Source organism: Trachemys scripta, chromosome 12 (genome assembly GCF_013100865.1).
Source record: "Trachemys scripta elegans isolate TJP31775 chromosome 12, CAS_Tse_1.0, whole genome shotgun sequence".
NCBI lineage: Eukaryota > Metazoa > Chordata > Testudines > Emydidae > Trachemys > Trachemys scripta.
In genome coordinates, this window is record NC_048309.1 from 29901325 (window position 1) to 29917392 (window position 16068).

The 16068-nt window shown below is 42.7% G+C and overlaps 1 protein-coding gene across 3 annotated transcripts in view; it reads right to left on the minus strand.

The window, feature by feature from the left end:
* Positions 1-16068, minus strand: part of SAMHD1 (SAM and HD domain containing deoxynucleoside triphosphate triphosphohydrolase 1) — an 84399-nt gene that overhangs the window by 52769 nt on the left and 15562 nt on the right. For 2 of the 3 annotated variants that reach the window (XM_034786673.1, XM_034786675.1), the window contains exons 3-5: positions 5200-5272; positions 3421-3581; positions 2048-2163 (exon numbers count right to left, since the gene is read on the minus strand). In XM_034786673.1, coding sequence (XP_034642564.1) covers positions 2048-2163; positions 3421-3581; positions 5200-5272 — 350 coding nt within the window. Of the gene's footprint in view, positions 1-2047; positions 2164-3420; positions 3582-5199; positions 5273-5622; positions 5739-16068 lie in introns of those variants that run through there. The other variant, XM_034786674.1, reaches the window with a different exon arrangement.

Here is a 16068-nt window from a genome sequence, read left to right on the forward strand (position 1 = left end):
ACTATACAAACGCAACAGAGGGTCTTGTGGCACCTTTGAGACTAACAGAAGTATTGGGAGCATAAGCTTTCGTGGGTAAGAACCTCACTTCCACTTGCATCTGAAGAAGTGAGGTTCTTACATACGAAAGCACACTTTCCAAGAAGCGTCAGAAAAACTGCAGTGTTCTGGCTAATCACTGCTTCAACTCAATAAACCCAGAGCTAATATCCAGTGTTGCAAATGAGCTCCAGTACTGCTGAGCACACAGGAGGTGCTCTGTGTCAGCAATGCAGTGGATGAGCAGCGTAAAATTTAAAGATGTATTAAACATCTGGAAAGCAATTAATAGTTATTACTTTTCGGTGAAGGGATAGCTCAGTGGTTTGAGCATTGGCCTGCTAAACCCAGGGTTGAGAGTTCAATCCTTGAGGGGGCCACTTAGGGATCTGGGGCAAAATCAGTACTTGGTCCTGCTAGTGAAGGCAGGGGGCTGGACTTTCAAGGTCCCTTCCAGTTCTAGGAGCTAATAATATATGGAGATATACCTATTAATCAATTTATTATTAATTATTATTATTATTATTAACACTTTCATTTTGAAATGTTACTAGATAAGTCAGAAGGGATATAGAATGTTGTAGCTATGTTGATCCCAGAATATTAAGACAGACAAGGTGAGTAAGGTAATATCTTTTATTGGACCAACTTCTGAGAGATACAAGCTTTTGAGCTTATGCATAGCTCTTCTTCAGGTCACTTCAGAGCTCTGTGAAAGCTCAATAGTTTGTATCGCTTATCAACAGAAGTTGATCAAATAAAAGATATTACCTCACCACCGTGTCTCTCTGAAGGGATAGAGACATTCAGACCATTCATGGAAGAATCACACATACCAAATTTCAATAATAATTTGAAGGGGTGGACAGTGACCCAGTGTGACATACCAGGGTACAATTCAAACCAGTGGGGAGCTGTGTCATCTCTGCCCTGCAACCTTGGGTGCCTTACAATACCTTACTGGTAGTAGCTCCCACCTAGACAACTCTCAAACAGCCTTCCAGAAACACCCTCAGTGTCTGTGTGTAACTTCAGCTTCCCAGTTAAACCCTGGCTCTCACCAGCTTTGTTTATACTGCACGGTGACCCCAACACTCTCCCAGACCCAGATTTTTACCCAGACATGTATGGTTGTACTGCCCAGCCCTCTCCTGGGCAGTACAAATATATTAAGTTTGTTACTCTTTTAAGGGAATAATATGCCAGTTTATTACTTTAAATAGAGTTACCCAGACACTTGAACTTAAACACTCATTATATAAAACAATAAAAAAGTGTATTAACTACAAAGAGAGATTTTAAGTAAGTAATGATTAACCAGAAATGGTTAAAAGAAAAATAAAGACAAAATGCTTACTAGTGCCTAACAAACTATATTAGATTCAAGCAAAACTTCTTATCACGTGTTCCAGCAAGGTTACTGACCAAACTCTTCAGGTCAGGACCTCTCCCCTTCCCTGAGTCCAATGGCTATTTTCCTTTGTCTTCTTAGGTGTGATGCCAGAGACAGCAGAGGGAGGGTACCTTGGGGTGTTTTCCCTTGCTTTTTATAGTTGCAATTACCCTCTTGAAAAACATTTCCAGCTGAGAACCAAGAGACAAAATGTCTATGTGGAATGATGATCCCTGCTCTTTTTTTCCCCCACCTGTTTGAGCTTTCTTTGTTTTCCCTTCGGGCTTGGAGCCTCTGTTTACTGCTTAAATGCAAATTAAGGCAAGCACACATTCCTTTGTTTAGGACAGACCTATTTACCAACTTCTGCTTGGACAGGGCTGTGTGGTTTGGAACAAGTCTTAACATCATCATACAGGTGAATCTTATAACTTCACATACAGCATTGCCACACATTTTATTAGGACAATACTGAGAGGCAAATTATGAGTTTTTAAATCATACCCACATACCTTGTACGAAGATATAGCATGTAGGTAATGAATATATGGGTGCATTCAGTCACACCCAGCAACCACTTAAGCTACCAAACAATTGTTCTAAAGAGCTGCTTACCCAAATCGTGACAAAGTCCAGCAATCTGAACACAGAGAATATCTCGCTGGTTTATTTCCAACTCTGGCTGTCTTTCGTGTAATGCCCGGACTAGACATCCTGCCAGATAGCCTACCCTGTTCCAGGCAGAAAATATGAGAAAAGTTAATAATTTGAGGTTTAGTAAAGAAACAAGAGAAATTGCCAATTCAACTCTGCCTTAGCTATTGTAAACCATAGCTCTAGTGCAGTAGAGAGCAGCAACAGATGCTCAAAACCTAAACTTCAGTCCAGTTATGGAAGCTAGCTACTTCCTTTTGTAAAACCTACACCATGGAAAAAAAATATTTGAAGGAAACAAGCAACAGATTTCACATCCAAGGAGTCCTCACCTCAAGAATTCCATCCCGACCTCATAAGAATACACTTTGATTACAGTAATCTCCTCTTTGGACTTTATTCTCTCCTCTTCCCACTTTAGTCAGTCAAAATTGCTGCTACCAAAGTCATCTTCCTCTTGTAACTCCAACTCAAACCCTTTCAATGGCTTCTGTCGCCTACCACAAAGTCAAAGTCCTTTTCCTCATTTTCAAGTCCCTGCACAAGCTTGCTCTGCTTAGATCGCTGCCCTTATTTCCTTCAACTCCTCCAAGCTCCACAGAGACATTGGAATTGTTTACACCAGTCCATCCAATCCAGTACCCGGACGATGGCCAATAACCAGATGCCTCAGAGGATGCAAAAATCATCATGGTGGACAACTAGGGAATAACCTGATTATGGAAGTTCCTTCCTAACACAAATCAGTTATTGACTGGCTTATGCCCTGGAGCATGAGTTTATATCCCTTATTTTGAATCCTATTTTATGCAACTGTAGACGTTCTCATTATCCACAGGAATACTTAACCATTTTTTAATTCTTCTGACCTCTTGGCCCTAATTATATATTGCGGCAATGAGTTTCATAGGTTTATTGTGCATTATAGAAGAATATTTCTTTTTATCAACTTTACATTTGTCATTCAATCTCATTGAATGACCCCTTATTCTTGTTATGAAAAAAGGGAAGGATTAATGCATGATCTACCTTCTCTACATATTATTACCTCTATCATATCCTCTCATCTCTAAACTGAAGTACCACCATCTTTTCACTCTCAGACAGAAGTTTCTCAAAGCCTATAGTAATTTTTGTTGCCCACCTCTAGAAACAAACCTCAAGTAACAATTCAGACAGTGTATACTCATTGTCTAAAATGCTAGTTTTAAGTTCCAACTAGACACAATACGCCAGACCAGCCTTACAGTCACTCCAGATTGGTGGAAAGGAAGAGAACCTTGGCAGAGAAATCAAAATGGAGTAGATTTATATGAATGAGAATATTGCCTTACCCCAAGGAGTGTTCAAAGCGGTTGTGCGATGCTCCTGGGAAAACATAGTAAGTGCCTCCCAGCTGTTTTATATATCGCAGGCGTTGAAACTGAGGAGTGTCAATGATTCGAACGAGGAGAGGATGTATTTCAATATGGCCGTGAATAGGATCATTAAAAACCTAGAAAATTTCAAACACCATTGAAACTAAGGTTTAAAAATATGACCTACAAAAAAGGGAATGGGTTTGCCTCTCTATGATAAAGGAAGTCTGAAAAGTTGTCAAAACTTAAAAAAAAAAACATTAAAATTCAGTTCTTGTCTATCCTGGAAAATGCCATAGTACTGGAGAATAGTGAAGTTATGACATTAAAAGAGTTACAGCTAAATAACAGAGGGTAAGGGATTTCCAGCCAGCCAGTTTAAAACCTTGTTGATTCCTATTTAACTCAAATTCCTAACACATGGGGAAAAAGGATGTATTATTGTAGAGTCAATGTACCTACTCTGTCAATTAAAGTAAGAACCCACACTACATTTCTCAGACAAGAGTTTACCAGCAACATACCAGGAAAGAGCAGACTTGGCATTGCTTGCTTTTAGAAATACAAACAGAGTCCACAGGGTTAGGAAGGACAGCAAGCAGAGAATAATTATCCAGGCAAAAGCAGCAAAAAAATGCAACTCCAACTTGTTAAGTTTTTTGTAGATCACCTTTAAGTAAAATTATACATTTTAGAAACATTTGGGTAACGAACTACAAAAGATACAAAATTTAAATACTTTATAAATCTGCACATTCATTCTGCCAAAGCAAAAGGTAAAGACTTAATTATGAATATTTAAGTAAAGCAGACTGAGGCAACAAAAAGGATTACTATTTAATTTCAGTATCTCTGTACAACCACTCTTTTAATATTAATGCTCTTTCTCTAGATGTGCCTTCTATGATAATTATGATACAGCAGGGCCAGGGAGCAGTGGGAGAGTGGTAGAGGGGAAATATATAAACCCTAGGCTAATTAAAGCAGGGTTTTCCATAGACTAGGGAGGGTTGCTACAGGTTAATTGGAGCACCTGTAGTCAATTAAGACCTGTCAGGAACCTAATAAAACCCCCTGCTTCAGGTAGTCAGGGTGTGCGAGGAAGGAGAGAGGACTCAAGTTTGGAGGTGTGTTGCTGACAATTGAAAGACCAGAGAACAAGAGAAAGGGAGACCCTGCCCCAACAGGGCAGGCAGACTCCCGCCCCCAGCATCAAGGACCCAGGGTAGCCCTACCCAAGGGGGAAGAGAGTAAGAAACCTGCAGGGGTTGAGAGGGGCTGGGGCTCAGAGTGAGGCGCAAACCCAGACCCCTTCCCCACCACTTTCCCGGGCCACTAGCAGGGCCCTCGGCGCCCCAGGAGCAGAGGCAAGAGGTGGCATCTTAGCCCCCTGCCAAGAAAAGCGTGGAACGCACCATACCAACATCGGCCATTTTGTCACATAATACTAAATGGGGAGCTGCAAGAAGCTATTTCACTGATTGGAAAGGACTCAGCTGCACAATACCATTGCAAGTACAGAAACATGCTCAGATATGTTAAGCAGAGATTCTGTTTTTATCTTCCTTTGCTTACTTTTATATCACGTAAATATAATTATTCCAACAGCACATTACCTTGAGATTCTTTATGTAAATAAAATTAAAACAGTTCCTCAAATGACACTGGGGGGGAATTCAAGTCCCACCTTCAAAGTAGGAATAAAATCCTGAGAGTTTAGATCCTGGTTCCAGATCAACATGACATTACACTTACCTTCATTATATCAGCACAATTTTGATCTAGTTTTTGCAGGCAAACAATCAATTTCAATCTCAAGTCCAAGGGTCTGGAAATATCAAGAAGATTTGAAAATTACTATGAATTGAAAAGCAAAATAACTAACACTAATTTAACTACTTGCGAAGCTGCTTATATAAATTCATTATTTTTTACCACATTTGCTGTAGTAATACAAAATAGCAATATGCACTTCTACTATGGCTTTCAGGAAAGCATCTCAAACAATTTTAAAAACATTCATTTATAAAAGCTAGCACCTCACTGAGGTTAAGATAGGCAAGGAAAATAAACCACATGTATACCCATAAAAATATGGTTTGCAAACAGTGAAGGTTGCTAAATCCACTTGTTCTACAACTCAAAACCATGAACACAAGGAAAATGAAGGTTACTTACCTGTAAACAGAGTTCTTCGAGATCAGCCTCTTCACATTCACTTCTGGGATCATGGCACCAATGCCATGAGCTTCCAGAACCTTCTCAAAAGCAGTCACCATTGGGGCCCACTCACCCCCTCCTGCTCCCTTGCATACTGAAAGGTTCCGAGTGTACAAAAGGGTGAGTGGCTCCAACCACCAGTCAGTTCCTTCCACTAATTCGGGAATTCTGAAGAAGGACAGAAGGTGGTCAGGGACTGTTACTAGACAGAGGCTCATCTGAAAGAACTCTGATTACAGGGTATGTAACCTTCATTTCCTCAAGTGGCCTGTGTATATTCCCACTTGTGGGGATTCAGCAAGTAGTACAACCCTCAGGAAGGTGGGCTGAGGAGTTTTAGGTAAAAAAGCACAGCAGCACTGTCAAAGAAAAATCAGCTCTGGATGCTAGGTCAAGAGTGAATAGAAGCGACTGATCTTGCTCTCCTAAAAGAAGTCTTAATGAAGGAAAAATTTTCCCAACACACACATATCTGCAGTATCAGTCATTCAACATGATGTGATTAAGACAACGTGACAGCATGCCACGGATGCTGCCTTTGTCCTGGATGAGGACTGAATTCCAAGAAGATAAAACCCTGTCAGGTCACGTTAGCTGTGATTGACATAGTGTGATAAATGGACAATCTTTGGACCTTGATGGATTGGCTCCTCAGTTAAGCTCCATTTCGCCAAGTGATGGGAGAAACTTGTAGATAAGCTCTGAATATGCAAATGTATGATTATGTTCAGGGAGACAGGTAAGGAGGCCCGGGAACATACAGACACTCCAGAGGTCTGAGAGAGATGGAAATCTCAGACACTTTAAGACTGTTGGGACAGAGATGTGAGCAGGACCACTTGTTCAGTAAAAATGCAACTTGAAGGAGATAGTTACTGAGATACATGCCTAATGGCTAAACTATCAAGAATGGCATCTTCATTTAAACAGTCTAAAACCACCACCAAGAACTTAATCAGGTCCACTGCCCAGATGAGAGATCTCTTTCAAGATAGCAGGTTTGACTGATCACAAACTCTTGTTTTTCTGTTAGACCTCAGCATAAATCAATCAAGAAACCAAGCAATCTAGAGTCAAGGTGTTGACCAGAGAAACTATGAACCTCGGTGAAGATTCCTGCCTTATCTCACAGGCAGTAGACCCAGCTGTTTGGAAAGCAGGACTTTATGGATATTAATAGCATACACCATGATACTGATGACAAAATTGCCCATCTCGAATCATAGCTAATGACATCAACTTGGTACCAATTGGACCAATATTCAAAAAACCTCGTAACAAGTTCCTGCTCTTGGTGTAGGAAGAAAGTGCTATATTGATGTTACGACTTGCTTGTCTTTGGATCAGAACCATACACAAGCAGAGTACCTCAAACCTTTTCCCAGGGATATTTACCCCACCTGTAGAACAAGATAATATACAATAGACCCCTTGCACTTGTACTATTGAGTGAAAACCTCTTTTCAAATATGCTATCAATACATCATTTTTCCTTGGTAGATGAGATATTGGAGACATTCAATGACGACACTGAACTGTATGAACAGGAAATTTCCTGGATACAACTGACTAGAGCAGCGGTTCTCAAACTTCATTGCATCGCGACCACTTTCCGAGCACAAAAATGAGTACACAACCCCAGGAGGAGGGACCAAGACCTGAGCCTGCCTGAGCCCACCACCCCGGGCAGGGGGCCCAAAGCCAAAAGGCTTCAGCCCCAGGTGGGGGGGGCCTGTAACCTGAACCCTGCCACTCAGGGCTGAAGCCTTTGGGCTTTGGCCCCGGCCCTGGGCAGTGGGCTTGGGCTTCAGCCCCAGACCCCAGCAAGTCTAATGCCAGCCCTGGCGACCTCATTAAAACGGGGTCGCGACTCACTTTGGGGTCCTGGACCCACAGTTTGAGAACAGCTGGACTAAAGCAAACCCCTCTTTGGTGGTCTGTGTAATACATTCCCATACTGTTGTCCATCAGAATTAAAACAGATTCAGATTTTATGAGGGGAGAAAAGCTATGCAAGTCAAAGAAACAGCTCTCAGCTCTGGTACCTTTATGTGGAGCCACATCTCCCACCGAGATCAAAAACCTTGGAGTGGATGGAAATCAAGGTGAATAATCCCTTATACCTTCTAGGACTATTACTGTATGTGGCAGGAAAATAAGGGAACTCCCTGGAGAACATGTTCTCCCCCATCTTACGAAATAAAGCATCTGAAATGTACTGAGACATTGTGACTCAGGTGTTCCTAATGTCAATAAAAACTGGTAAAGTAATGAAGAGCCATGCTGAGGCCACAGATATAGCCTGGTATTAGAGCTATCATGTAACTACACCAGTAAGGAAACTGTGCATTTTAGGAAAGTTTGGAGGTCTGGAATATATCAAGGCTTCAGTGACCACATGTCTTCTAAATAGTACGAAAATAGCCTTGTTTATGCAAATTATTAGGGAGAACTATGTGGACACTCTATTGAGGTTCAGATCTACACACAAAGAGACACCCAACCATTCAGGAAGAATAATTATGACAGTCAGGAATTTAATGGAACACCTGCTGCCATAGAAAGACCAAGGGGTAAGGTACAGTTTAGTTTTATTGACAGAGGCCAGCTCTGACTCCACAGGTATGTGTAAAGAGACAAACGTGACTAAAGTACAGGAGGGGACTCTTACATTTCTGAAAATTAGAAAGCGCTCTGTCTCTGGAACCCAGAGCCAAATACAATGAACCTCACTGTCCACATTATATGATAGGTAGCAAATCTCATTCACATTGTGGCCAGGAAACAAACCTCATACACCATTAAGTGTAGATGATGGCTGTTTCAATCATTAGGAGCAACTGTTCCTGCCAAGACTGAAGAAATCAAAGCTATGTATACTGAGACCTTATGAGATGCTGGGCCAAATGCTCCATTGAACCCATGTGGTCCTTGGTTCCAAAGAAGGCTTAGTAAAGCTAAGGATGAGTGCCCCTCTGTGTTTCTACTACACATAAAAGGGACTACCAAAGACACTACCCAAACCCAGACAGACACTTTGTCTTCCATACTGGAGCCAGAAGCACACCTGGAAAGTCTCCTTCCTGGCTTAGAACCACAAACTAATTATAACTGATGGTAGGTAACCGAGAGACCAATAATATGCTAACAAAATTTCCTCCTATGAGAGATCAGAGGCACAGATTCATTAGCATGTTTATGATGTCTGATTCAAGGAATATCAAAGTGGTTCTCATAGCCTGTCATATCAAGCTCTAAATCTGAAATAGGACATACAGCACTTTGTATCTTCTCTGCAATGCGCCTTTTAATTCTCTGAAGGATTCCAGGTATCCTGTTGTCTTTGCATTCAAGGGTCTATAGGTGGTCCTTATTGGAGCATCAGATGGATCCTGTGACACCATATCTCCTACAGAGGCTGTGTAGCAAAGAAGTCTTCAGATCCATGAATTTCAAAATCAACAGAACTGAGATGGGTATAGTACCCTCCCATCCCATGAGATTCTCCGAACCTGGCATCAGTTCTTAGCCTGTCAGATTCATAAATCCAGTCCAGGGCAGCTGAATGAGCCCTTAGGGATGGGATGGGAGCACAGGAGAACCTCAACAGTTCATACCCACTGTCACGCTGTCTGGAGTGGCTCACAACTGAGTGCGCCCATCTCAGGGCAGACAGTCAAAAAACAAGGGGAGACATCCCAAACTGCTAGTATATTCTATCATTAGATTTCACCATTCCAGTAACAAATGTGAACTCCTGGATCACTATACCAGTCTAATCATGGAGTCACAGACACTCCCCTTAGACCCTCCAGCCTATCTTGTCACCCAGACAAACTGAACTTTATGATAAAAGGTTATTAAAACCAAAAATCATATCACATTAGATTACTCCCAATCCCAAACAGTCACTTACCCCAGATCAATTTGGTACTCTAGATCTCACATGAAAGACAATGCTGGCAACCAATTCTCTAGTAAAACTAACTAAAGATGTATTAGGTAAGAAAAGAAATATGAGTTATTGATGGATTAAAGCAGGTAAAATATATTAACAGGTGAGTCAAAGTTCGTAAATCTAAAATGATAGCAGAGATGTAGTGATCTGCCAGTTTCCCAGAAGTCTTTTCACGGTTACCCAGAATAACTCTGAGAATCTTTGTCTTCTTGTTCAGTTATTCCACCCTTATCAATTAAGTTCTGGAATTGGGCTCTATTCTCCTGAGAGAATGGGTCTTTGAAGTTCAACAACGTAGCAAAATACTATTTCACCAATTATGCGAATAGGATCTAGTGGTTAGCAGTTCTGAATCGGAGCATGTCATGGAGAAAACTTTTCTCCCTATGAGGTCAAGGCATTTAGCATACTGTCCAAAAGTGTCATCTTGGGGTGTTGCAGCCTGCATCTCTCAGTAGCTCCTTGAACCACCACCAGAGTTGCTGGGTGTGAACAAAAACTCTACTCCTACAGGTGGATTGAAACAGCACCTCTCAGTCTTTTTTGGGGTGAGAATGCAGGAGGCAGGATTGTTACCTTGGCTGGGTCTATAATAACCTTGTTGACCAGGAAGGCCGCTTGGCTGGGACCAGAGGATTGTAATGAACTACAACAGTTCACGTTCAGATTCTTGAACCTCTTAGAGCTGGATCTGGAGCTTGGACACCACTCTTTGTAAGAGCTCCTCATATTACTTGTGATCATCCGGTGGAGACAAAGATGGGGTGACTACCTCATTCAAGGAAAACAATGAAATAGCTGCTAGATCGGTCTTATCGGCTGGATCCAGCTCCACTTCCTCACAGTCCAAGAAAACTGGTTGGTGTTGGCTTGGAAAGGGTAGATAAGGTGCACACATGGAACCGGAATGCCAAGACCCCAGTAATGCCAGTCTAAGGGGTCAACCAGTTGGGGTGGAACCCAGGGCACTGGGAACACTCATCCCTTAGAAAATCATATCTGGGTGGAGAATGGAACCTCAAGCTTCTGTCCAGACTCACTTCCCTATGTAGGGTTGAAGTCTCATCTGGGTCCTCCAACTTACCATATGAGAAGGTTGGTTCTCAGTTGACCAGCTGAACCATTGGTACCAATGGATGGGTACTCAGGTTTGCAGATGGAAGAGGAGAGCAGACCCATGTCCTCAAGGTGGCATCTTCTTCTGATGTAACAATGTCTCTCTCTAAAGTCAGATTTGAAATGAGATTGAGGACAAAGGAAAGCAAAAACGTCTTTGGGGAGATGTAGGTCTCAGACTGCTCTAGAGTGCAGGATGAACCAGTGGTGCTTCCCTGGTCAGAGTAGATGTCTCATCCCTTTGGGGCCGTGCTGGTACTGGTGCAGAGTCTGAACTGCATGTTGAAGATAACGGTGGTGCATGCCTAACTTTTCATTTATATATTGCAGCCAAGATTGGAAATGCCAGCAAACAGAGGTAGTGTTATCGGCTTGTCATTTCCCTGTAGGGTTGGGCGGGGGGTGGGGCATGTGGAGCAGTTCATGTACAGAGGGATGTGCCTTGGGTCCTCCTGAGATCTCCATGAAACTTTCATGAAGTTACTCTGCAATCCTCTCCTGAAGCTTTCTAGGGATGGCTGCCTTATTTCTTCCTTCATGGTAGGACACTTTCCCATGCTGCTCCACAGTGACTTTGGCTGGCACCACTGGGCTAGTGGCATATGGGCCCCTACAGCTTCAGGACATCAGTAGCAGCTGTGCTCTGTGCCTTTGTTACCCTCAGAAGTGAAAAAAAAAAAAATCAGCTAAAATCATAGCGCTACCAAAAGCGCACATTCATTGTAATTGAACAGGACCACAGAACTCATAAGTTCAGTGGAAAATACATAGTAATTATACACACAATGTAAGCACCACATAATACATAGGCTCATTGAAAGACTGTGATATTCAGTAATGTACATTCAAATTCCTAACACTCCCCAAAACTTCTGGGGAGGTACAGCACATTAATGTACCTGATCATTAAAGTGCTCTTTCAAGGACTCCATCAGCTGAACAGCTTTGTGTTCAGCTCTTCTAACTGCCCTCGTGTATAGCTGTTCAAACACAGACAGCCACTCCACCTCCACCTTGAGAGCAACTTTCCCCCCTCTGCTTCTCAAATATTATGCAAGATAGGCAGCTATAGCCATTGGGATAATTAGATTTTAGTGAGAAAATACGTGCGTAAACACTGTCATTCTGCACCAGCTGAGCCGGTAGCTGAATCCTCTTAGTACTGTTGAGGTGGCCGGTGTACGGCTTCATGAGCCGGATCACTATCGGCAGTTCAACATTGGCAGATTACCATTGGCAGTCAGGAAAAACTGTCTCTGCTTGCAGCTTTCTGTTCTTAAAAACCCAAGCATCATTCATCTTCCTTGACCAGCCCCCACTGGTAACAGTGAAGCATCCCCAATGATCCATTAGCACTTGCATAACCATTGAAAAGCAGCCCTTGTTTTCTATTGATGTACTTTGTAGCAAGATGGGTTGGGGCCTAAATACAGATGTGTGTGCCATCTATCAAGCCATCACAGTACAGAAGCCTCAGAGCTGCAGATCTATCTATGATGTCCCACACATTGCTGGGAGCCAGAGTCCTGCATAGCAGATGATTAGTACCCTATACATTTGCATGAAAATAGCCCCCACTGTGGATTTTCCAACTCCAAAATGATTTCCCATTGACCTGTGGCAATCCAGCATTGCACCACTTGCTTTTCAGCAGGCAATGTAGCTCTCATTCTGGTGCCATGCATTGGAGGGCTGGTGCAAGTTCTGCACAGAGTTTCAGGAACATGACCTTTCCTATTTGAAAGTTCTGCAGCCACTGCTCGTCATCCCAAACATGCATTACAATGCAATCCACCAGTCAGTGCTCATTTCTCAGGCCCAAAAGTGGTGCTCCACCATCTACAGCTGCTCTGCAAATGCCAACAATGGAATTGTTTTTCGCTGTGGCCCTTAAAAACCTGTGCTTAAGAAATTGTCACGTCTGTTGTTGGAGTACTTCCTGTGGTTCTGAAAACACCAGAAGATCATGCATCCTTTGTTTGCAATGTTCCTGACAACAGCGCAGAGCTGCCACAGATAGACAGCGACAAGTGCCACACAGGTTCGTGGGATTTTTTTTTTTTTTTTAAATGAAAGTTATGAGATAGGGATGGCATTATGAGAACTTGACCCCTAGCTCCCAAAGTGATTCATTTCTACTCCACAAAATATTGTGAAAATCTCTCAAAAGGCACTGCACCGACAGGTGGTACATAGTACATTGGGGTATCTATCCATGATGCACTGCACTTTGCATACTTACCAGCAGTGCTTGTTGATGCAAAGTGCTGATATAAGTGGCCAAGCATACACGTGTCCGAGCCACATGTTAACTGTGGGGGCTTTGTGCCACTTGAAAGTTGCATCAACCAAAGTTTGTACTGCTGACACGGCCAAAACAAGTTCTTCTGCCCCTACCCACAGGGAACACATCCCAGAGTGGAAGTAGCCACAGGATGTAGTACAGGAGAGAATTCTTGCAGCAATCTACATTAATTTTATTTCGAATTAGTCAGTATTCAACCTCAAGATATACATTTTTAACAAAGCTAAGGTCAGGGTAGGTGAAGACGAAGAGAAAACCTCTAACCTAGAGAAGGATCCAGAACCCAAAAAAAAAGTTGCCATTCCAACTTTACCTGTATACGTGATGAACAGCTATACTATGACAGATACAAACAGATGTGTCCAGTGGAGTACAATCTAATTGACACCACACATATACTACAATTTGTATTGGGGAAAAAAAAAAAAAAAACTTTGTTAATGCAGAGCTAAGGTTGCCTGGTAATAGCTCCAGAATATGGAGGTCAGCAAAACCTCAGATTTCTGAAAACCAGGAAGTAGTGTTAAGGTAAATGCCCAAGCAAACTTAATTCTGACCCCTTGGAACTGGCAATTGCCACTGAGAATTATCTGCATGCGTTCCAACTGCATTCACCATGTTTCGTGTAGCTGTACTGAATGGTGGAGGAATTAGTTGCAGCAACATGGAAGAATTGTGATTGTGATATGAGATCTGGGTCTGAGTTCCTCTCATTTGTGTTACCAAAGGAAAGAGTTCCACATATACCTTGGGGTTCCAGTCTGCTTCTTTTTAATACAGAATTGTACAGGTTGTATCAGTAGCAGGGCACTGGGGTCTTCTTGCCATGGATATTGTCAGTCATGAAGTAGGATTGTCTAGCAGTCTGTGGATTTAGTGATGGGTAAGGGAAAGCATAGGTTTTGCGCACAGGATACTGCAAGAGTGAAGGGGTTCTAAAAGGGTATGAAGGAGCTGTTAAATTTTACAGCTGTAAATACAGTGTAGTATTCTGTTGGGGGAAGAGGCTCAGGCATAAGAGGATAAGGCAAGAGTAGGTGGTGCCTGTCCATTACAGTGAAAAGACAGAGTGCAAGTACATGTGTTGTGGTTGTTTTGGGGCATCATTCAAAGAGGGCAGAGTTAAGGTTGTCTAGGCGTTTACATATTAATTATAATTCCTGGTTTTCAGAAGTCTAAGTTTTGCTGACCTTTATGTTCTGGAAGTGCACAAGCCATCACCAGGCGACCTTACCTCTGCATTAACTAATTGTTTTGCCATTTCATTTCCTAGGTGTGTGGTTTTTTTTTTTTATTTACACAGAAAGAAAAATGTTTCTTGGCAGGTGTTAATGGTCATTTAGACAACTGTAGGCCTCATGTAGGTTTGCAGCTGATATGCTACTGTGGCCAGGCAATAATCAAAAGACCTAGCTTTTATGCAGTGATTTCCATCAGTAGATCTCAAAGAACTTTACATCATTATCCTCATTTTACAGCTGGGAAACTGAGGCACGGAGCTGAAGTGGCTTGCCCAAGGTCACCCAGCTGGCCAGTGACAGAGCTACGAATAGTTCCAGTCTAGTGGTCTTTCCACTAGGCCACACAGTTATGATGCGATTCCTCAGTGCTCCTCCCCACTTCTGTATGCTTTTGATACAGAGGAATGGTGATAATGGTCATACTTTGAAATAGTTAGAGCCCTACCAAAGGCACATCGATATTGGTCAATTTCACGATTGTAGGATTTTAAAAATTGTAAATTTCATTATTTCAGCTAATTAAATCTGAAATTCCACAGTGTTGTAATTGTAGGGGGTCCTGACCCAAAAAGCAGTTGTGGGGGGGAGGGCTCACAAGGTTGTTTTTTTTTTTGGGGGGGGGGGGTTGCAGTACTGCTATCTTTACTTCTGTGCCGCTGCTGCCGGCTGTGGTGCTGCCTTCAGAGCCGGGCAGCTGGAGAGCAGCGGCTGCTGACTGGGAGCCGAGCTCTGAAGGCAGAGCCACTGCCAGTAGCACTACAGAAGAAAGGATGGACTGGTATGGTATTGCCACTCTTCTGCGCTGCTGTCTACAGAGCTGGGCCGTAAGTCAGCAGCTGCCACTCTCCGGCCAACCAGCTCTGAAGGCAGCAGCACTTAAGTAAGGATGACATGGTATGGCGGGGCACTGCCTTCAGAGCTGGGTGCCCAGCCAATAGCAGCTGCTCTCCAGCCACCCACTTCTGAAGGCAGTGCAGAAATAGGAGTGGCAACACCACAACCCCCCTAAAATAACTGTCATCCCTCTGCAACTCCCTTTTGGCTCAGGACCCCCAATTTGAAGTCTCCCCTATGAAATCTGTATAGTATAGGGTAAAAGCACACAAAACACCAGATTTCATGGGGAACCACCACATTTCACAGTCCGTGATGTGTTTTTCATGGCCGTGAATTTGGTAGGGCCCTAACCATAGTTGTCACAGTAACATTACACGTGAGAGATGACTGATGTTTCTCTTACTCTCCACCTCTGCCCCACAACACATAGGTCAGTGACTCTCAACCTTTCCAGACTACTGTACCCCTTTCAGGAGTCTGATTTGTCTTGCAAACCCCCAAGCTGCACCTCACTTAAAAACGACTTGCTTACAAAATTGGACCTAAAAATACAAAAGTGTCCCAGCGCACTATTACTGAAAAATTGCTTACTTCCTCATTTTTACCATATAATTATAAAATCAATTGACTGGAATATAGATATTGTATTTACATTTCAATGTACAGAGCAGTATAAACAAGTCATTGTCTGTATGAAATTTTAGTTTGTACTGACTTCGCTAGTGTTTTTTCTGTAGCCTGTTGTAAAATTAGGCAAGTCTCTAGATCAGTGGTCTCCAAACTTTTTTGATCGTGCACCCCATCAGTAAAATAATTTTTGAGCACACAGCCCCTGCTCCCGCCCGAACCGTCAAAGCAATTTTGAGCAGGGCCGGCTCCAGGCACCACCGCCTGGAGGGGGGGGGGGGGAGGAGGGGAGAGCAGGATCCCAAAGGATCCTCTTGTTT